Genomic DNA, 20,010 nt, shown 5'->3' on the forward strand with positions numbered 1-20,010 from the left:
CTTTGCTATAGCTTTGAGATTAGTTTCCCGTCTTTATTGAAAAAGAGGTTAGTTCGGTGCTTTTATCTCATTCATAGGCAATTCTGGAAGAGGAGCAGCCGGATCTGTGCGTTTCTGAGAATGACGGCTAGAAAATTCTCTGCGGTTTAGTAAATCCCTAGGTGCTGAATCACAGTAGTGATGAGTGCAATGCCAAGATAAAGCAAAGGAGCAGTCACATCCTCTAGTCCAAAGTAGATAGATAGATAGATTGAAATCTCAAAGGAATGGGATCGTGGTTCTTCAGACACGAGTGATGATCGTCTCTCTGAAGGAAAGTTGCGGTCAACGCCGACTACCCCGATTGGTGCTAGCCGATATCTACTATTACTACTACTAATACTACTACTGTATCTATGGAGGGGGAGATACTACCTACCTGGAGCCGGCAGTGTTCAACTTCATGGAGCATGACCGAGAAGTATGAGTATGAGTACATGGATGAGAGAGACTACTAAAGACATAAAAGTACATATGACAGAAGTCCCGAAAGTACATACTCCCTGTACATCGGCACTAAAAGGACAACAGATACTGCAAGTGGAATGGCTATGTTGGCTATGTCTCAGGCAACAGCAGGAAAGACAGCAATCAATTCGCTACTCTTGTCTTTCATCCACACATCACCCCCAACCAGCAGGCTACACTATTCATCTACACCGTTTGCATCGCCCCGGTGGCCATGTGCTGGCAATAACCCCATCTCAAAAGCCGTATACGGATTCAGTGGGTCACATGAGAGAGTCAAAGGTGGTACGGTTACCCATCTCGAGTGGTCTGTTTGGCAGCGGAGAGAGAAGGGATGTAGGGAGGGAGAGGGGGGGGGGGGGTTGCAAATGGCGCTATAAAGGTGATACAAACATGTATCTGCTGCTGGTCTATCAATGCTGCCAAACCCACCATGGAACCCCGATTTCTGGCTAGGATCTCGTGTTTGCAATGCCGGTATGACACCGACCGGAAAGCCAATCGCGACCGCAGCATTCTTCATCCAGAAATTCACCGGGGTACGTGAGGGAGCCATGATATACGAGCACGCCAGATGCCAAGCACCAGACACCATTTTTTTTCTTCTTTTCTAGTTGCAAACAAGATTTTGCGGCTTTTCCAATCGGCGCGATGCGTCAAGAACACACTAAACCCAAACTTCCCCCCTTCCCCCCTCCCCTCTCCCTCTCCCTCTCCTCAAAACATCTATACCAGAAGGGTGTACTCCGTGCCCGACACACGCCTTACCATGAGTGGAAAGTAAGCAAGCAACCAGGCTAACCTTTAGCCCGGCACTCCCAGGGTTAGAACAAGACCGGCTTGTTTCATCCTCGCGGGCACTTGTCTCGAAAGGGATATGCTCGACTGGAGGGTCGGCCCTGCGACTGGATTGCTGAGCGTGTAAACTGGGGTCCTTACGTGTCGCGGCGCTGAGCTTTACCGATGGAAAAAGAGTGGGCAGGTATAACTTCGATTAATGCATTTGATGATGGAACAGGAGACGGTGTATCGCTTCTCCCTTCGTAGTACTACCGTAAGAAAAAAAAAAAAAAAAAAAAAAAAAAGTCTGTGCTAAAAAGCAATTATGACCGACGCCCCTATTTGTCGTTTCTTTTGCTCTCTTAGGTTGAATTTTTTGCTTTTTCAATAACCGTTACGGACAGTCGATAAGGGTGCGTCGCATGGTCCGCCAACCGTAGGGCGCCGAAATTGTTTCATAGATAGGCAAACCTATCTAGGCACCCTTTTGGGTACCCCTGCCAGACAGGGATGCTTTTGAACTTTTTGACAATCCATTCTTTGTTATCTTATATGTCATAATCGATAGATCTCGTTCTTCCGAGGAAATAAAGAACCAAACAAGGGAAAAGCAAAGAAAAAAAAGAAAAAGTAAAATAAAACGGGGGGGGGAACAAACGACCCACGAACGTCAAGGATCTCCGGCCCGGCAGAGACCCTTGAGATCGAACAAACAGAAAACTGAAGAAGCTCGGGGCTCGGAAATCCGCTCAGGGTCTGTTTCGGATGGATAGATCATACGGAAGATCAATGGAAACAGCAAGCTGGGATCGTGATGGCGCGCGTCGTATCATCGTATGTCGAGTTGTAGTAGTAGAGTAGACTATCTAGTTAGTAGTTACTTGTTGGTCTGTTAATAGATTAGGACATAATTACTGCATCGAGTGAGAACTCCGCCGATTCACCCCATCAGCCATGGGTGGTGAAAAGGCAGGCGCCATTGTGATTGGCTCCGATTCAGCCCAAGAGGACAGATGGCGTGGCCCTGCTGTGGGTTAGAGTCCAGTCGGACCGTAGATTCCTACCTACTTTGTACAACTCCCACCAACAGGAGGTAATCTTGTCGGAGGGGAGCGAGCAACACATGCCAGACTGACAGGCTGAAAGCAGGGAAGAATCATTATTGCCATGTTAGTTTCTCTCTTGTTATTGCCGCGCACTTATCATCATCGTCATCAGCAGCAGCAGCATTGACTGGGTTAGACCAATGGTCGTTCATTCATTAGTTAGGGATTAAGTTTCACCCCTCGGAGAATTTTGACGCATGGCTTCTCGTGGAGAGGACCACCAGTGGTGCAGCGAAACACTGGGTTAGTGTTGATTTTAGTCCCTGCAGAAGCCGGGGGGTTGGTTGTGGATGGGGGGGTGTGGGTGGGAAGAGAAAGGCGTGCGTATGTGGCCGTTAATCAGGAGGTAGTCTAGTCTATTCTAGTGTAGTAGTAGACCATAGCCAAGGCCATTGTTCTTACCGGTTAAGTAGCAAAGTAAGAAGTCGGAACTGGGCAACCGCCCGTTTCCCACCTATTGAAAGGCAGTGCTCCGTCCGGCGGACCGCGATGATCAGATAATGATTTGTATGATAGGGCAGAGCGTTGATGAATGAGGCGAACTTGTTTCAAGTCCGATACGAGACAATAAATGCCACTAAACAGCGCTAGGGCGAGGTGCGACTGCGGTGTTCAGGGAGAAAAGTGGAAGTCGCCAACGATCTTCGTCTCTTCGCTTACGTATATCGGCTGCCCGATCCCGCTAGCGACGCAGAGGCTGACCAAAGTAGCAATATCCACGCGTTTGAGTCCCAGGTACCTTACTATCCGAACCTCCCTAACCACTGACTATCTTGCTCAATCCAGTTAATGTACCAAGGATCATTGTAGATTGCATAACATGTTAATATCTGCCATTATACCTTCTTCAGCAAGAAGCTAGTATCAGTGGTAAAAAAAAGGAAAGGGGAGAACAGGCGTCAGTAACGCTCGCCCATCAGTCTCCCATCTCTGAAATTAACGAACCAGAAAAGGACAGCGTGCCATTGTCCGTCAGTTAATCAATTGAAGGGTCCAGCGGATACACCAAGTTCCTTTTGGAGTTACGCAGGTACGTAATGGCCCAGAAAGTGCACACGGTAAGTGGAGGAAACCGTCCGAGTTGTGTCTATGATTTTATCCTGGGAAAGGAAAGGAACTAAGTTCGGAGCCGAGTTTATCCATCCACGGCTAACGAAAGCGCTACTAATAATAAATTGAAGGCCCGAGAGGACCCTGAAAGGCCAAGCAATCTGCTTGGGTTTGGCATGGGTGCTATAATGCTGGCTAAGTGCGTAGTTTACATGCATGTCACCATTCCATACTTTGATTGTATATATATATATATTAAATAAATCTACATACATATATATAAATTAATTAAAACAATAGATAAACAAAAGTCGCGCATCCCTCATGTTCCCTAAGAGAAGGAAAATCTTCCAAGTCCATTACTTTAAACTAAACACATATGCCTGATCCAGGTAGAGTGAGTGTCCCCATCCATGTCGAACTGGACAAGTGGACTTTTCGCCTAGACTAGTAAAAGCACTCATGCCATCATCAATCAGCAGCAACAGCAGCAGCAGCAGCAGCAACAGTAGTGGCAGTGGCAGTGATCTCTTGTCATCATACGATTCTGGAAGTACCTCCGAATGCGACCTTGACAATTCCCATTGGAGTCTGTTTCCTTTCTACTACTGCGATCGACTGCAAACGCAATCCCTTACTGAGCAAAACCACTACACTCGGCCAGGCCAAGCCCACTGGCTACACTAGGATTGCAGATGTGATCCTTAAATCAAACCTTGGCTTGGAAGAGGCCCACCTGATTTCTGACAGATCCAGTCTCGCTCTCTCTGCCTCTTATGGCGGAGTATATTTCCAGGGTACATGCAGGTACGCAGTCAGCATGGACGTGGATGTGCGCTGGGCTGTACACAGCAAGGTGTGGGTGTGGATGGGCTGAGAAATAGCCGCTATGACCGACTGGTTGACTGACGCGGGCGCGCCGCTGCTCTTTTCTACTAGAATTGTCTGGCTGCGTGTCCGTAGCAGTAGGAACCATTCCAGAGTTAGGCGAGAAACAGAGCATTTGCTGAATATCACCTAGTCCAGTGGAATCCAGTTCGAGCGAAATCAGAGGGTGAGAGAGGGGGGAAGTAATGAGAGAAAAAGAGAGAAGGAAAAAAAAATCTTTTTTTATCAAAACGGAATAAAAAATAATCAAGAAGAGAAACCAGAAAAAAAAAATTAAATGAAGCCCCATGTCCATCCTCATTAACTCATCTGTGGAAACACCAGTGGGATTGCTGGAATGTGCAAGTCAGGATGACGATGATTAGGCCCCTGCCCCATGCCCTGCGGCGGCTCACCAATCAACAGCGTGACCGCTTGGTGAGGATGACGACTCCAGGGCTTCTCGAAGCTCAGCAAACTTCGAGTCTCTGTTTCACCTCTCCACTAGTCTACTTTGGGTGAACTTGCGACCGGACGAAATCCTTCGTCTTCGCCCAGAGGGGAAAGTCCCTCGCGCTGGGGCGCCGCTGGTTGGCTGCAGTCTCCGGCCAGACCCATGCGGCCGCCCAATCGATCGCGGCCGTCACCCTGGCCCCAACGAGGAGTTAAATTTAAAACCACGCTCTTCAGATGCTGAGTGGATGAGAGCCGGGATCCAGATTCCCCAGTTCTTCAAATGATTGACAGGTCTCAGCTATCAGCGTGTCTCTTTTCCCCCTCCTCTCACACCCCCCTCTGCTAAGCCCAATGAGGGAGGGAAGAACGCATACCTCCATGGGAACCCCACCCCCCACTCCTCCTACTACTTTGTACGTGAAGTTGAAGTGAAGTAGACTATACTCGTCTAGTCTAGTCTTGTCTTGGGCGTGGTCTGGTTACAGGCTTCTGTCACAGACCTCTGGGACCACGGACGAAGAGGGTGGGAGAAGTTGGGAGGAACCAGCCGGGGCGGTGCGAGGGATCAGGGGTATCTTTTTCCTTTGCCCGCACCGACCGACCGACGCACGCCTATCTGAGAGGCAAAAGTAATGGATGGAGTACCTACTTACCACGGAGTACTAGGTAGGTCCCCATGCACGATGCACACGCATGCTCCGGATGGTTTGATAATGATTGGGGTATTTTCTATTGCCGGCTTTTTGACAACCTCCAACCCAAGGTACTTCGTTTCCCCTCTCAAAGGTACCAACCATCTGTTCTGGTCTTATGGGATAAAGGGCTGCAACTTGCAATCTCCATCAGTCCAAAGGAAAAAAAGTATTATCATCAATCCCACTTTCCGATGCCAGGAACTGGATGGATACAGTCCAGCCCAACCTTTCCCATGGTCTCCGTCCTTCCTTTCCTCTTTTCCTCTTCTGGCTCGCCTCGACTCGACTCGACAACCTTAAGATCCCACACAGCCACATTCCATGTGACGGCAATGATCCCTGCTAATATTCTCGAATGCCGCCATCACCCTTTTCAGACACTCGTCAATCTCTGCCTGCCTTGGTAGGTTTGATGAGATGTTTCAATTGGACAGTCATTCATCTTGTCCCTGCGCCTGAAGACCTTCAGGCTGTCTGGACTGCTGTCTGGGACTGCCTCCCAACCAACTCCCAACGATTAGTCGTAGGTAGTATGGAGGGATCTCACATAACATCGGGCAAATCAGTATTCAGCTAGGCAGGTACCTCGAAGTTACCAACCAGTAGCTGAAGTAAATTGTTGGACTAGTGATCAAGTCCGCCAGTCGGGCAGTCCGACGCAAAGCCTACTAACATTCATTAACTAAATACTCCTCCATAGTCACCTAAAGGGTACAGCCTTTTCTTCGCCATGGTATCATCCTCGGGCATATTAATAGTAAACCAGAGAAAGGAAATGGGGTAAAAAAAATTTTAAATTTTCAAGAAAAAAAAAAATAATAATAATAAAAAAAGAGTAGTCTCCATACCTAGCCTGGCGTTTCAGCTTGGGTTAGTAAAGGCTTGCCCACCTGAGGCGAGCTAGTTCTCCGACCTGATTCTTCAGCACTGACAGTACCTTAATACTGGGGGGAGAAATGGGGGGGGAGAGGAGACACACGATTTCTTCTTTCCTTTAAGGAAAGATTTGGTAATAATGGTTTCGAATAATCCACGCATATTAGATTGCTTGATCTGGCTCTTCGTCATCGCCGGCATCATCAGCACTTTGTCTCATACCTCTCTCCCCATACAGTTTAACCACTGACTCTTGACACTGGGCCTTGTCTGGTTCCTGTGCCTGTCCCTGTTCCTGTTCCTGTTCTCTCTTTCTCTCTCTCTCGCTCTTTTGTCTCTGTCCGTCCCTTTACTCCTTTCTGCTAAATCTCCATTATCCACTTTGCGACTTTACTTTCTGCCTTCCTTTTCCTTCCTTAGCTTCCCCCCCATGGTATAACCCCCATGGAATTTCAACTCCATTGTGCTTGAATCGTCCCAGTAGCCTTTTTTATTTTATTTTATTCCTCCCTCTGTCTTCTTTCTCTCCCTCTCTTTCTTTTGCGCACACATTTATTTATTTATTTTTTTTTACCCATTTAATTTACCGTTTATCCTGAACTTGTTTTTCTCTTCCCTCCCTCTCCATCTCACTTTGTCTTTTTTTATTTTTTATTTTTTATTTCCCTATTTACTATTTTACTTTTTTTTCCCCTCTACCTCTACCCTCCACCTAATTTGGCTTCCACAGCCCCTTTCTTTGCAGTTCCTTCACGGTCCCCTAAAAAAGAAAAAGAAAAAAACTCCCAGCTTGGCTGTACAGACAATTCATACATCATACTTACTTACTCCCAACGGGGAGCCCAAGAATAATATTATTTCGCTCCGGGTTAAAATCTAAATCCCACCGCGCACAAAGTCCCGAGATCCTAGATCCCGAGCAACAATACCACTACTGCAGTGGGCACCCACTACTACGACGGAAGTAGGTCCTCGGTATTTCCTTTCCTCTTACTACCAAGTACTACTAGTACTACTCCTTTGCGACTTGACCACCACTACACTACCACCACCACCACTACTACTACTACTACCACCGTCTTTCCACTCAACTTGAACTATCGTCCCTCTTCCACCAACTTTCACCTTCCTTTTCTCGCTGCTTGCCTTTCCTTCAATCGTCCGACGTCCTGTCCAGTCTTCTTCTTTCGCATTCACCTATCTATCCGACGTTTCCCCGCTTACTTTCGCATCCTTGTTTATTCTTATTACCTGCATTCAGATTGCTGGTTCCCTACTAAATAATTAATGATCCTTAATTTGCAGGCCGGTGCACCATTACCCGCTATCAACAAATCATCCTGCTTGGAGAAATTGAACCCTGCGATATTCTCGGACATTGCTTCTCCCTCCTGAAGCCCCGCTCCACGATTAGCAACGACGCGACGAGCCAAATAATAGTATACGTCCCTCCATTTACCGGTGCTTGCGACTCGGTCTGCCCAAACCCATCGACAAGATCCGAGTCTAGGTGGTGGCTATTCACAGTACCCTGCCCGCTAAGGAACGAGTGCGGAGGCCCACCGTTGGAACGAAGGATACCTCATAACAACATATCCCGATAGTCATCGCTATAATTATTTGCGCTTCTGACTTGGTGACATATTTTTTTACTCGACACTTTTCACTGTCTTAGCGCGGCACATTGCATCATCTCGATCCCTCAACTTTATTCGAAATATTCATTTTCGCTGCGCACTTGGGCGGTTCGAGACGATCAGCTTGCCCTTCCTCTTTCTCTGTGCGATTAATGTGCTCTAAGCATACAGTCTTCGGTTTCTCATCGCATCTTATATAGGGCTATGCCCGCGGTTGTCGAGGATAACAGTCCGATAATAAGATCAGAAGGCACAGTCATGGAATCTTCCACTGCGGATAAAAAGCGCAACAAGCTTGGATATCATCGCACCTCTGTCGCATGTGGTAAGCTCTCGGTTCTCCGTAGTCTCCGTTGGAATACTCATTTCTTATGCGACAGTACACTGCCGGCGGCGAAAGATCCGATGTCTTGTTGCACCAGATGATGCTCAAGGGCGATGCGAGAATTGTATACGCCTCCGGAAGGAATGCCAGTTCTTCCCTGTCGACCAGCAGCCCCCGATCGAGAAGAAGTCACGCCCCAGTTCTCGTTTAGAAACCGCTTCGACGGACCCATCGACCGCTTCTTCGTCACCCCCGAATGTGACTGGGGTAGAGCAAGCGGAGCCTTTCTTTACTTATCAGCCTATGCCGTTGGGTTCGAATCCGGATGTGGGCGCCTTCAATACTGCGACCTTTCCGAGCAACCCAATGGCACCATTTACTCCAGGTTTGTGGCCCTACCGAGCAGGTGGAATGTTGGGGTGAAGTGTGTTGACCATTGCCTGGAACAGATCGCAGCGTTGGTGCGGAATTTGTAGGTCCCTCTCCCATGGAAACCGGGGTTCCGTGGGACGAGTATACGACCATCACAGACCCTCAAATGTTAGCGGCTATGCCCGCGGGGAAAGCGATGATGAACATGTCTACGAACGTTTGGGGTGCGACACCCAATCCCATGGCACCGATGCCAACCACTTCGCCCCTGCCAGGAACGCCCACGGTTCCGTCGCAGTCGCAAGGCCTGGCACAGACACCCACGTATGCCATGCAGCCTGATGGGACGGTCTGGCAAGTACCGCCAACACGTGCGATGACATTTTCGGCACAACCCGCAGACATGGCAATTCCGTATCCGAACCAAGGTCAATTCGTGCAGCCGTCGCCTGCAGATCTCAAGAGAAGGATGACCAGCCCGGCCCAGTCTTTCCCCGGAACTCCAATCAACCCCCAGAGTCCTCCTGCAGCGGATCTACAGTCGGTGTCCGTCTCATACCCAGGCCAGCCGGCCGCTATGGGATTCAACACCTGGCAGGATGTGAACAGCATGTCCCCCATGAGTGTGGTCCAGTATCCGATGTATACGAACGATGCAGCCGCCCAGCAAGCAGGGTTTGGCAGCCCGCCACCAATGGGCCACCCCGGTCCAGGCCAATCCCCGCAATAATGAGCTCGAGAAGAGCGGAGATGACAAGCGCTTCAGAAGGAAAACAAAAAGCATCATCGGATTCGCTATTTAAATACCCCGTGCGACGTATTGCATCCATTTCTTTATCTCACTTCTTTCCCATATCATTCCATCCCATGCATGCACCTTTACTTTTACCGGCTGGTCATTAGCGGGCGCAGAGGATCTTGGGCGGTATTTTACTCTTCGTTTGTTCCATGAGACCCCTTTCCTCTTGATTGAGGCATCATCTATTTACATGCGCGGCTCAGGGAGCAAGTTCTTCTAGACTCTCTTTCGTTGCTCTCCGGTTTTTCATTTCATCAATTTGCTTTTGTTTTTTCCTCACCTACTGTTCACATTAGCTTTGGATATCCACGGTGGGGTTCATGAGCTACGCATTCAGCCACCAGCGGGACAGGTGTCTGATCATTGGTTTTGAGTGGCGTTACCGGCCTAGTCCAGTCTCATATGCTGATCCTGGCGCTGTCATGCAGCCCTCGATCGAAGACTAGTCTGGACCGGCCCGACTCTTATGATTTCGTTTTCTTTGCTTCAGTCCCCTGCCATGCACCTAGTCACGTCCGTTGTCGACGAGTCGATTGATAAGGGCTGACAGACGGATGGAAGGAAAGTGGCCATGTTTATGCTTTTGCTTGTTGCTTTCTTATTTACATAGACTCCCCTATAAGCCACCCTCTACCTCTAGTACCCGATCATTATGGAATAGAAAACGGCACACAACTGCCTCTTAGTCCACTGCAGATCCCACACGGTCTTTCGTTTTCCCCAACTACTCCTCTCGTGCGTAAATCAGAATCCCTTTGGCCTATGGCGCACATGCTATCGACTTCCTCGGGCTTACCATGACAATTGCAACGTGCCGTACCGTTCGAGAGGCTGCTGTTCCAGTGTCCTGGGCTGCTTGGTGTAGCTGCACTCGGATAAGAGTGTTTATTGATCAGTCACACCGGTAGGGAAGGCACATTACTAGCCAGAAGTAGCCAGAAGGAACAAGAATGGAGCCAGAACGCAATGGTTAGTGCCAGCAATAGCAATGTCCGCTGCATCCAAGAGTCAACTAGTTACCTTTAGCTCTAGAATCATCTTAATGTGTAATTACTCCACATATCAGCTTCTCACATACCATCAGTGCATCTATTCTGCAGCCAGTCCTTTCACATCGGAAGCTTTCTACAAGAATCTCTTATGGAAACACTTGATATACGAGAACAAGCGGCTCGAGATTTCCGCAGTACACCTCACAGCCAGTTTCCGTCACATGCTTATGATATACACCCAGGTCTAGATTGCATCTGTCGATGGACTCATTTGTCCACGCGCAGTAGCCACCGCATTGATTTGTGCGACTGACACCCAAACATCCCAGTACTGTATTGCCTTCTACGTGAAGTATATCTGCTTACTGCCATCACAACATATTCCTTCAAGACGCCAGCCAGACCAGAAATGACATCATCGGTGTGACGCGATCTGGACGCATCCCGATTAGGCAGGCACAGGGTGGTCACGAGGAGCCCTTTTTGTAGAAGAAAGTTACTACAGAGTCAACTCTCACTCCAGTTTACTCTTTACTACACCATCTTCACCCTCACAGCACAATTTTAAACTACATGCTGTCTGCTACCCTGTTGATGTACCCATGAAGATACGTCACAGGCAAATTGCTTTTCGTATGTTTGCTTTTCCCGCACCATGTCGATAACACCGTAACACTCACATTGTGATTGGAAGATTCCCCGACCCTTGCTAGCTGCAACGGCGATCAGAAGAACAGACAGGACACCTAAGCAATAGCTTGCCGTTCATTGTTCATCCGAATGACAACCCCGGACCAAACGGATCTTCGGGCTTGGTTGACTGATAAACACCTTCACAGACGGATCTGCCAATAATAGGGGCTTTCTGCAGTATTGCTTATCAGACTGTCGGATACGCCTGGCGGGATGAAACCGGAGCAGACCAGGAGAAAGTATATTTGCTCCGAGGTGATAACCATCCTCTGATAAGCTCGGTCGGGGATCGAATTTCGTCAGAGTACAGAGTGTCCGGAGCGGAACCATGTTGAAGGAATGCTGTGTCGCTGCTCACACTCCTATGGGCTTTGCTCTGTGGCCTTCTGCGGGACTTGAGTATACCTCGTACGAGCCACTGGCCTTTCAGAAGTGATCGGTGCGTGTTGTGTGTGTGTGGATGTGTGGGTATGGGGGGGGGGGGGGGGGGTGTGTGCGCGCCACCGATCGTTCGGTCTGGGGTCCGATAATGCGGAGAGCAACAGCCTCACTTTATTAATATCATCAACGGCCCTGATAGCCAGCATTAGCTGGGTTGATAACAGCTGTCATGCTGCAATCTGATTGCCCCTTTGGTGATGATTGCAGGCTCAAGGTACCAGGTTCAGCATCCACGACGTGACGTGTCTGTGCTTTTCTGGCCTTATCTCCAGGCTGTCCGGGCGTCTCGATGGCGACAATATGCATAGTTATCAATATGATTATCGCGACTCCTGGCCGATGGTCGGCGAGGACCCCTGTTTTTAGAGGGCGCTCCTCCAGTACAAAATCCGGTGCTGCTCCCATTGGGCTGAGACTTCTGATCTCTTCGCCCAGCGACAGGGACTGACAAGTGAGAACCTGGTTGACCGCCATTCACCTGTGATGCCTTATCGCGCTCCTGTGGGGGGCTGTATGCGGTTAGTAGAAGCCAGTCCACCCCTTTGGGCGCTGAAGGCCTTTTCCTGGAGTTTTGTGGATCATATATAAACACTGGAAGTCGAAGTGGTCGACAGTGACTGCTGGCCTTTCGGTTCCTCCTTGTTCCTCTGGCATTTATTCCCCCCTTTCGTCGCACACGGCAGACAAGACTAGTGTTTGAGCTCTTTTATTTTCTCACGATGCTCTCAAACCATCGGTATATAAGAGAAGCCGTGTGTGTTCTGTGGATAAAGCCCGGTTTTAACGCTGACTCTAGTGCCCCATTTTACCCTCAAACTATCTCCACGCCCTCCCCGTCCCGACCCATCGGTTCATGCTAGTATCTCTTGTATAATGTACACACTTACTCGCAACTAGGGGACATGCTACTGGCACATGCAGACACTCTTTGACGGCGCAGTCATTACCTTCTTGCATTGCTAGTCAACCCTCCTTTCACGGTCGCATTTGATCTTCGCAAAACTCTCTCGACCGCACCAGTCAGACTTCATCAGGCATTCCCTCTCAGCATACAACGACCCTCCATGGGCATGCTGGCACATCTTATTTCCACAGTTCCTGCACACTTGATGCGGGAAAAGCTCATTGCAGGGGTTCAGGCTGTATTGCATTGTCTGAATTTCCGGCAGACCCGCGCCAGCCGCGAGAAAATCGAACCGATCCTAGCGTGGGGGGGTAGGAATATGCCGAAAGACGAATGTTTTCGCTAACAACTTTGGTCGGATGTAATCTTTTATGCTCATGATTGACATCTCCGGTGCAATTCTGATGACTATTATCTGTCTTCCGATTGATGCTGCCTGACAGCGGCGCATGACGCCTCGATCCACATTTGAACAAAACAGGAAGGACTTATTGAACCTTCCACAGACTGGAGACAGAGTGGGAGACGAAAATGGGAAATCTGCCGAGGCTGGAAGATGGGGTGAAGGCTACCCCAATAGTCGACACGGAATATGGGGCGGATGTCTTCCGGGTGCGTTCCGCCTACTGATGACGTCTCAGATCGTCCCCGGCGATGCGGTATGCTGGTCCAGTCGGTCGGTGACGTTGCCTGATTATGATATTGCATGATGCGAAGAGATCAACCTTCAGGTGCTATACGGGATTTTTTCACGCCGACCCCTTGAAACTAACATTCTAATGATATTGTTGAGGGGTCATAGAACAGGTTTGACTATGGTGGGCCGGAAGCTCGATTTGCCGCACGCCAGAGGGAAACTCCAAAGTACAGCTATCCCAGACACTCTTAGCGACGGTGTACTTACTTGGGCTGGTTAGCTCAGGCACGCATCTGTGCTTCATAGGACCGATTTCCTGTTCGAGCGTCCCGCCGGAAGTTGGTCGCTGCATCCGGACCAAAGGGAGTAGTCATACCCCGTCTTATTCTAGGTTTGCATGGCGCTGGCTCAGGAATTCTGGAGATGCGAATTATCAACACTATTGATGATGATTACAGAATATAGAAATCACTTGGAACGGGCCTTATTGGGCGTGTCCGTGGACCATGAGGTAGACAGGCTGGAGATACTGTCGATCGATGGGCATTTTCCGACCAACGGAGTTAAGGCCGGGCGGGTGAGTCAGCCGGATCCGTGCACGGCGCCACTCGCCCGCTTTGCCTTCCTCCCAAGGCTCCTGTCTATTCCCGTCGAACTCTATTGCTTTTGCCACGGCCCCAATATTTCCCCCCAAAACCAATGACTGGCTGCGCTTGATATTCCCCTTTCACATGCTGGCTGACCTTGTGCTTGCTTCGGGTTTTATCCTTTTGTGGACCAAATATTTTGGTTGGTCTTACCCCAGCCTGGTCGTCCTTTTGGAGCCAGGCGACCGGGAGCGGCAATCGTGGCATGCATCTTGAGAGTACTCCATCGCTTCGAACTGACCCCGATTGACGGACGGCCATTGGCCGCGATGACCAAGGTCCATTACATGCTTATCTGCTTATCTGCGACTGTTATCTCCAGGACATCGTGGGTAGCGTGGGAGACCGTGATTATGGAGCACTAGTGCGGTGGACCTCGCGGTTGTTCCTCCCGTGGGGCCGAAACGTGCTTGAGAATCAGTACAGAAGCAATCAACGACTCATGCTGGCGCGTACAGAAGGGGCAGCTTACTGTGGTCACTATCTACTGCCTGTGCAGGCATGCAGTGGCCAAGCGACTGTCCTGTGCTCGGTTGCCCTTTTCACAATACATGATCCATCCGGCAGGACACCCACTCTTTCCGGCCAACGATGATGGCTAACGGCTTCCCTGGACAACCTTGTTTGGGCTTGGCAATATCTCATACGCCTCGATCATCAGCCGTGTTATTTGTTAACTGCTTATAATGACTCGCCACTTGCAGGGGTTTCTAAAGTACTAGGAAACGCCTCTTGCACCGTGCTTTTGCCCGGGGCGGCGCCCGCACAGTTGTGGCAGTAAATAGGGTTTAGTACCGAAGAAGAGCCTGATGAGCACTACCGTCATGATTACCGTTGACCAGGGCCCTGGGCTAAAGCCGGTTAATACGACGACGCGCCAGGACGAGGCTGTGAACCGACTACTGCATCATCATGCACTGCAGCTGCAGGATCGGATAGTTCTGGCCAACGAGTGATCTGGCCCAACTCAGAGGAAGCATGTCGGGCGGGCAGGCACAACTGGGGGAGGAGATGGAGAGCTTCATCCTCTGGTTTGAATCAGAGCAACAAAGGGACCCCGCAACCATGGGTGGATCCACATGCATCAAGATGAATCGTGGATTTCTCCCTGATTAATATCTCTGCACCTGGGAGTGGAACAAAGGCAGCTATGAGGCTGTAGGGATTACTCGTAGCAGCAGTGGCTAGCCCTGCTGGTGTACTACCTATGCTTACTAGGGAGTGGTGTAGTCGATGCTTGTTACGCGCTTGAAATGCCTCTGACCAAACCATCAATACCGCAGTGGATTACCGGGTCATACGTGGATCGGGTAAGATAGGGAAAGCCAGCTCCGGTGAGCATCCCGTAGTAAGTAGATTCCAACCAGACAGCCTGACGATGAGGAAGGTTGCCAACTTACGAGGGTCGGTCTCGTACCTGCTTCGGGTTTCCCCCTAGGCCGTCTTCTGCTGCCTGCGGTCAATTCTCCATTTTGCGAGATGAGGGTGGAGAGTTGGTCCGACGACACCTTGTCCGCGGGCTGGCCGTCGGCTGGCCTCCCCGGAAACCTGCCTCCAGAGGGGTGGCCAACACGGCTGCTCGAGTCCACCGTGTCCGCAAGAAGACAGCAACCTTAAATTGGACGGTCTCGTGTCGCAGGCTAGCAGCATGGACGGGTGGCCAGCCATGTGCCTGACGGTGGGCTATGAGTGTGGTCTCCATAGTCCATACACGCGATGGAGAGAGAACTGGATCACTCGAGGGCTCGGGGGTCGTCCGGGCCAGGCGGACAGCCCGATGGTGGACAGGTCCCGCCCCGCCGCTAGTGCCAGCGTCGAGGACATCGGGATGATGCGCTCGCATTACTGGTGGTGGCTGGCCTGTCGTCCTTGTTCCTCCTACGTCCGGAGAAGAGGTCCGATGAGCGGAGCAGGCCCTGACCCGTTGCTAAGTGTGGAAGGGGTCGCCGGTCAGCTACGCAGTGTCGGAAATTCCAGAGAGGAAGGGTGCACGGTATGCTGTCCTGCAGGAGCGTCCAAGTGGACACGGTCATTTAACCATCGGGCCGATGGGACAGACCAAAGATGGATCATGCATGCAAGCGCACAGTCCAGGCTTAATAGATTTGATTCCAACAAGGTCAGGGTTAAGGTAGTGACTAGGGGAGCGACTATCGTGCGCTCAGATCGCATTATCCCAAGCGATAACAACAGCTTTATATGGGATTTCGGCCGACGATAGGGGGGTAAGCTTTTTAGTCATGCGAAGCATCGGCTGATCACAATCCCAGTCCATTCCGGCCCATCAGTCGGTGGAAGTATACTTGATTTTCATTGATGATTTGTATGAAGCCAACAGGACTGGCGCGCGCGATGTGTCAGAGGTGAGTCGATGGTTGTGGCGAGGAGGACTACGGGAGGTATCTACTGTACTACTAAGTAGTGAGTGGCACAGGAAACCTAATCCCCGAGGAGGGTCGCGGAGCTCGCTGGCCCGAATACCTAGGGGACAAGACAATTCGTATACATCAGATTGAGCAGCAGCAGCAGCAGCAGCCGACTACCACAACTGGGAAGTAAGTTATGTCGGGGTTTTCAGGACTCGGATTGTTTTACCATAGGCTGGGCATGACTGCGACAAGCCAGCGACGGTCGGCCCTTACGGTCGCTTGGCGGGCGATGATTGGTGGGGGAATTCAGGCCAATTCCTGGCTCCGAATCAGGATCCGGATCGGTCTGCTGCATCCATCTTTTTAGTCGCATCCCTCTGCTGGATGGAGAGTCTAACTAGTCATGGTGCGTGTCTTGGGTCTCGGGGTGAGAAAAGCAAGCTACAGAGTTAGTTCAGTTGACTGTGACGTGATGATCTCGACTCGTCGTGCGTGTCAGGTAGACTGACTGACAGCCAGACATACTATACTAGACCAACAAACACACCATCGTTTCCGAGACGGATGATCAGGGAGGAGAGAGCAAGTAAGTCTCGAGAGGAGACTAGTACTATGCGAGAAGAGAAGCATGGATGGGTTAATCTAAGCGGACGGCGCTACTGCAGCTTTAGTGCTTCGAGAAACGCCAAAAACCCATCCCGACCCGCGCCACTGGCCAGGCCGACCGTCACGGTATTACATGGGTATGGAACCAAGCTGCAGAGACGCAGCTAGTAAGGATACTTACTTAGTACTATAGTAGGAGAGAAACAACGTATTCCCAACAAGCAGCAGGGGAAAAAGGAGGGGCAATGAGTTGGAGGTGGTTGGAGGTTATAATGGGGGGATTGTATATAATATATCGTGTATACCATTGTTACTCCAGGCTTGTTGTTTTCCTGCTGCCAGGACAGTGAATTGACGTGAATAAATTGTTGCTGCTGCAGTGAATCTTGAATTTCCATTTATCATTCATTCAGTTCCAAACTTCGCAGTTCTGCTACTTACGGCGGGAAGCTAAAAATTCCGGCAGAATCCCGGCGGGCAAATCAGCGTGGATGCGCAGGGACGTTCCTCGCGCATTGTGACTGGTTCTTGGGTCACTGAAACTCCAACCCACCCGTGGATGGAGGCAACAGCATCCACCGGGCATCTGGCTTGTGAATGAAAGGTTGGTTGCTTCAAGAAAATCAAAGAAGAAGCAGCAGCAGCAAAAGAGTTGTTAAAACTGAGTGAAGTGAGTCAGTGATACCCTTTTTCCCAAATCAATTCCCCACTTCTTCCTTCACAGGAAAAGAAAAGAAAAGAAAAAAAAGGGAAACAAAAAACAAGAGAGGGGCAAAAGTTCTTCTGTTCTTGTTCCTGGTTCGTTTTTTCTTTTTGACTGACAACTAACTAACTGACTGTCTCTTGTTCTTGTAATAATTAAGGCCCGACCTTGACTGGATTAGACTTGCAGCCCTTCTCTCCACTTCCGGTGTCCACTTTCCACTCTCCGGCTCCGTCATCTACTACTAGAAGGTATCGCATTATTATTCATCTCCACGGCTGTTGCTGCGCTCTCTCTCTCTCTTACTCTTCCTCTTCCTCTTCCTCTTCCTCTCTCTCTCGCGCTCTCGCCTTCTCATCTTATTATTTCCCCTCTCCTCTTATTACTTCTCCGGGCCCCCTCCCCAGTCTGTTTTCTTATCTCCCTCCCGGCTGGAATCTTGTTCCAATTCTATCTATCATCATTTTTTATACCTTTTCTTTTTTTGATTTACCGTTATTGATTGCATTTTAACATTGCCTTTTTCTTCTCTCAAGTCAGCCTACCAGCGCGTCATGTGCATCGGGAGGGTCTAGCCCCCCCTCGCCGGTCAAGCCATCAGCATCATCATCCTGCATCCTCACATCCTCGCTCACCCATTCCTTCGGATTCGCCTCCTCACTCTTCACTGCTTTCCCCCCCCTTCTACGTCACATCTAGGAGGAAGAAAAACCCCATCTGATCCATTGGGTTTCCATAAGAGGGGGAAACGAATAAAAATAAGAGATCGACAAAGGAATATAAAATTACAAAAAGGAATCATACATCAAGAAGAAAAAGAATTACCCGCCGCGAGATTGCTCGTGGACGGATTAGCTGCAAGGCTAGGGATTTTGTAAAGGTACGCACACCCTGAACAACATCCACACACATATACCTTCTTGTCTTTTTTTTTTTTTTTTTTTTTTTTTTTTTTTTTTTTTTTTTTTTTTTTTTTTTTTTTTCCTGTCGGACGGATCCCGCCGCAGAGACGGAAGGGGAAAAGAAAAAGAAAAGAAGGGAAAAGGAAGAAGAAAAGCCGGGGGGAATGCAGTCCATGCAAGCCACTTGCATCTGGAGAGGAGGGAGGGGAAGGGACGACAAGAAAAAGGAAAAAGAAAAAGAAAAAGATAATATGATGATGATTATTTATGATTATTATTATTGTTATTATTGTTATTACTATTTCCTGCCGTTGCTACTTGCTACTACTTGCGACTACTAGTCGATCTCACCACTGACCTGCTCCCGATCCTAGCTCCCGTTGTCCTGCTGCTGCTGCTGCTACTACTTTGCTACTACTGCACCTCGTTTTGACTTTCGACAACCACCATTACTACTTTGCGCCAACTTACTTCTTTTTCGATTCTTCTTTTTTGATCGCTTTTTTTTTAGTTCTGGTTTTCTTTTTGATTTATTTATTTTCTTTTTTTCGACTTCCCTTCCCCATCCTTTTGGGGGAAAAACGATCGAACCCCTCCCACACAGTCCAGTCTTGTCTCGCCGCGATCCTCCGAGACAAACAGAACAAGACACAGACACAGACAGCGGAGACCACCTATACATCCAATTTGGAGATATCCGATTGATTATTATTGTCCAGGGTCTGGCTGAATCTGGTCGTTTACGGCGGGTAGCCTGGAATTCCTCGTGCTGCGACCACCGGCCAATTGAGCGCGGCGTGCCTCAATTCGCTTTCCTTCGCTCTTCCTTTTCCGCCCTTTAATCCGGCCTCCTCTTCTTTCCCTCCCTCGCCGCTTATCTTTCGCCGTCGACTCTCTCTGGTCGTTCGCCGTCCTCTCGCCTTTTCCCCAGTCTTTCCCCTCCCCTCCATCCCTATCTCTCCTCCTGCACCTCCCTTATCTTTTTCCTTTTTTTCTTCCATCGATTTTCCTTTCTTTTTTTTCCTCATTTAATTTATTTCTCTTTTGGGGGGTGACTCGCTACTCTCTCTGTTACTTACTACCTTACCTTTTACTTTTCTTCGCCTTTATTTCGTGTGCCCCCTTGAGGGCTTCCTCCAATCAGACAACCATGTCCGGGTTGACCCTGGGGGGTGGAGGCAGTGGTGGTGGTGTGCGACCGACGCAACCCGCGGCCTTTACTTCTCTCCAGGATTCCGCCGACGCCGACCGCCGCTCCTCCACCACCACCACCTCCCACAACCCCCTCCACTTCCCTCCGACTTCCTCTCAACTCTCTGACGATTTCTCCTTTGGCTCCCCAATCAGCCCTGCTGATTCCTCGAATGCCCCCGACAGTCTGCTTAACGACTCTCTGTTTCCGGAATGGAAGGTCGGTACGCCTCGCCCCGGATTTGATGGTCCGGATGAGATGCAACGAAAGGATCCATTAGCCACCCAGATATGGAAGTTGTATTCCAGGACTAAAGCTCAGTTACCCAACCAAGAGCGCATGGAGAACCTGACGTGGCGGATGATGGCTATGAGTTTGAAACGCAAGGAACGGGAACGTGCTCAGCAATCTCGGTAGGTGGAGTGCCTCGTCAATCCTCTGTTCCTCCCCCCCC

At 49.7% G+C, this 20,010-nt stretch overlaps 7 protein-coding genes across 7 annotated transcripts in view; 4 read left to right on the top strand and 3 right to left on the bottom strand.

Annotated features, from left to right (window-relative positions):
• Positions 1-3,805: 3,805 nt before the first annotated feature.
• Positions 3,806-4,271, top strand: BO87DRAFT_376832 (uncharacterized protein). The gene has a single exon (XM_025623404.1). The coding sequence runs from the start codon at positions 3,906-3,908 to the stop codon at positions 4,128-4,130; it is 225 nt and encodes a 74-aa protein (XP_025479505.1). The 5' UTR covers positions 3,806-3,905; the 3' UTR covers positions 4,131-4,271.
• A 3,961-nt stretch (positions 4,272-8,232) lies between these two features.
• On the top strand, positions 8,233-9,401 carry BO87DRAFT_426299 (putative C6 finger domain protein; the record flags this gene model as incomplete). The annotated part of the gene is made up of 3 exons (XM_025627354.1): positions 8,233-8,299; positions 8,355-8,684; positions 8,749-9,401. 3 exons carry the CDS (start codon positions 8,233-8,235, stop codon positions 9,399-9,401), a joined length of 1,050 nt encoding a protein of 349 aa, XP_025479506.1.
• Positions 9,402-11,025: 1,624 nt separating this feature from the next.
• BO87DRAFT_376834 (uncharacterized protein) lies at positions 11,026-11,605 on the bottom strand. Its single transcript, XM_025623405.1, has one exon. It carries the CDS (start codon positions 11,483-11,485, stop codon positions 11,228-11,230), a length of 258 nt encoding a protein of 85 aa, XP_025479507.1. The 5' UTR covers positions 11,486-11,605; the 3' UTR covers positions 11,026-11,227.
• A 33-nt stretch (positions 11,606-11,638) lies between these two features.
• BO87DRAFT_60859 (uncharacterized protein) lies at positions 11,639-12,313 on the bottom strand. Its single transcript, XM_025629421.1, has one exon. The coding sequence runs from the start codon at positions 12,068-12,070 to the stop codon at positions 11,720-11,722; it is 351 nt and encodes a 116-aa protein (XP_025479508.1). The 5' UTR covers positions 12,071-12,313; the 3' UTR covers positions 11,639-11,719.
• A 2,930-nt stretch (positions 12,314-15,243) lies between these two features.
• Positions 15,244-15,912, bottom strand: BO87DRAFT_459330 (uncharacterized protein; the record flags this gene model as incomplete). Its single annotated transcript, XM_025628955.1, has 1 exon — positions 15,244-15,912. Exon 1 carries the CDS (start codon positions 15,625-15,627, stop codon positions 15,244-15,246), a length of 384 nt encoding a protein of 127 aa, XP_025479509.1. The 5' UTR covers positions 15,628-15,912.
• A 1,345-nt stretch (positions 15,913-17,257) lies between these two features.
• Positions 17,258-18,121, top strand: BO87DRAFT_60900 (uncharacterized protein). Its single transcript, XM_025629422.1, has 2 exons — positions 17,258-17,363; positions 17,644-18,121. Exons 1-2 carry the CDS (start codon positions 17,357-17,359, stop codon positions 17,973-17,975), a joined length of 339 nt encoding a protein of 112 aa, XP_025479510.1. The 5' UTR covers positions 17,258-17,356; the 3' UTR covers positions 17,976-18,121.
• Positions 18,122-19,514: 1,393 nt separating this feature from the next.
• BO87DRAFT_386999 (regulator of nitrogen metabolite repression) overlaps positions 19,515-20,010 on the top strand; it is a gene marked incomplete at both ends in the record, with an annotated part of 2,914 nt that continues 2,418 nt past the window's right edge. Inside the window, one exon of the mRNA XM_025624788.1 lies at positions 19,515-19,969. Coding sequence (XP_025479511.1) covers positions 19,515-19,969 — 455 coding nt within the window. The remainder of the gene's footprint in view (positions 19,970-20,010) is intronic.

The sequence above is a fragment of the Aspergillus neoniger genome (genome assembly GCF_003184625.1).
Source record: "Aspergillus neoniger CBS 115656 unplaced genomic scaffold BO87scaffold_17, whole genome shotgun sequence".
In the NCBI taxonomy this organism is placed as follows: domain Eukaryota; kingdom Fungi; phylum Ascomycota; class Eurotiomycetes; order Eurotiales; family Aspergillaceae; genus Aspergillus; species Aspergillus neoniger.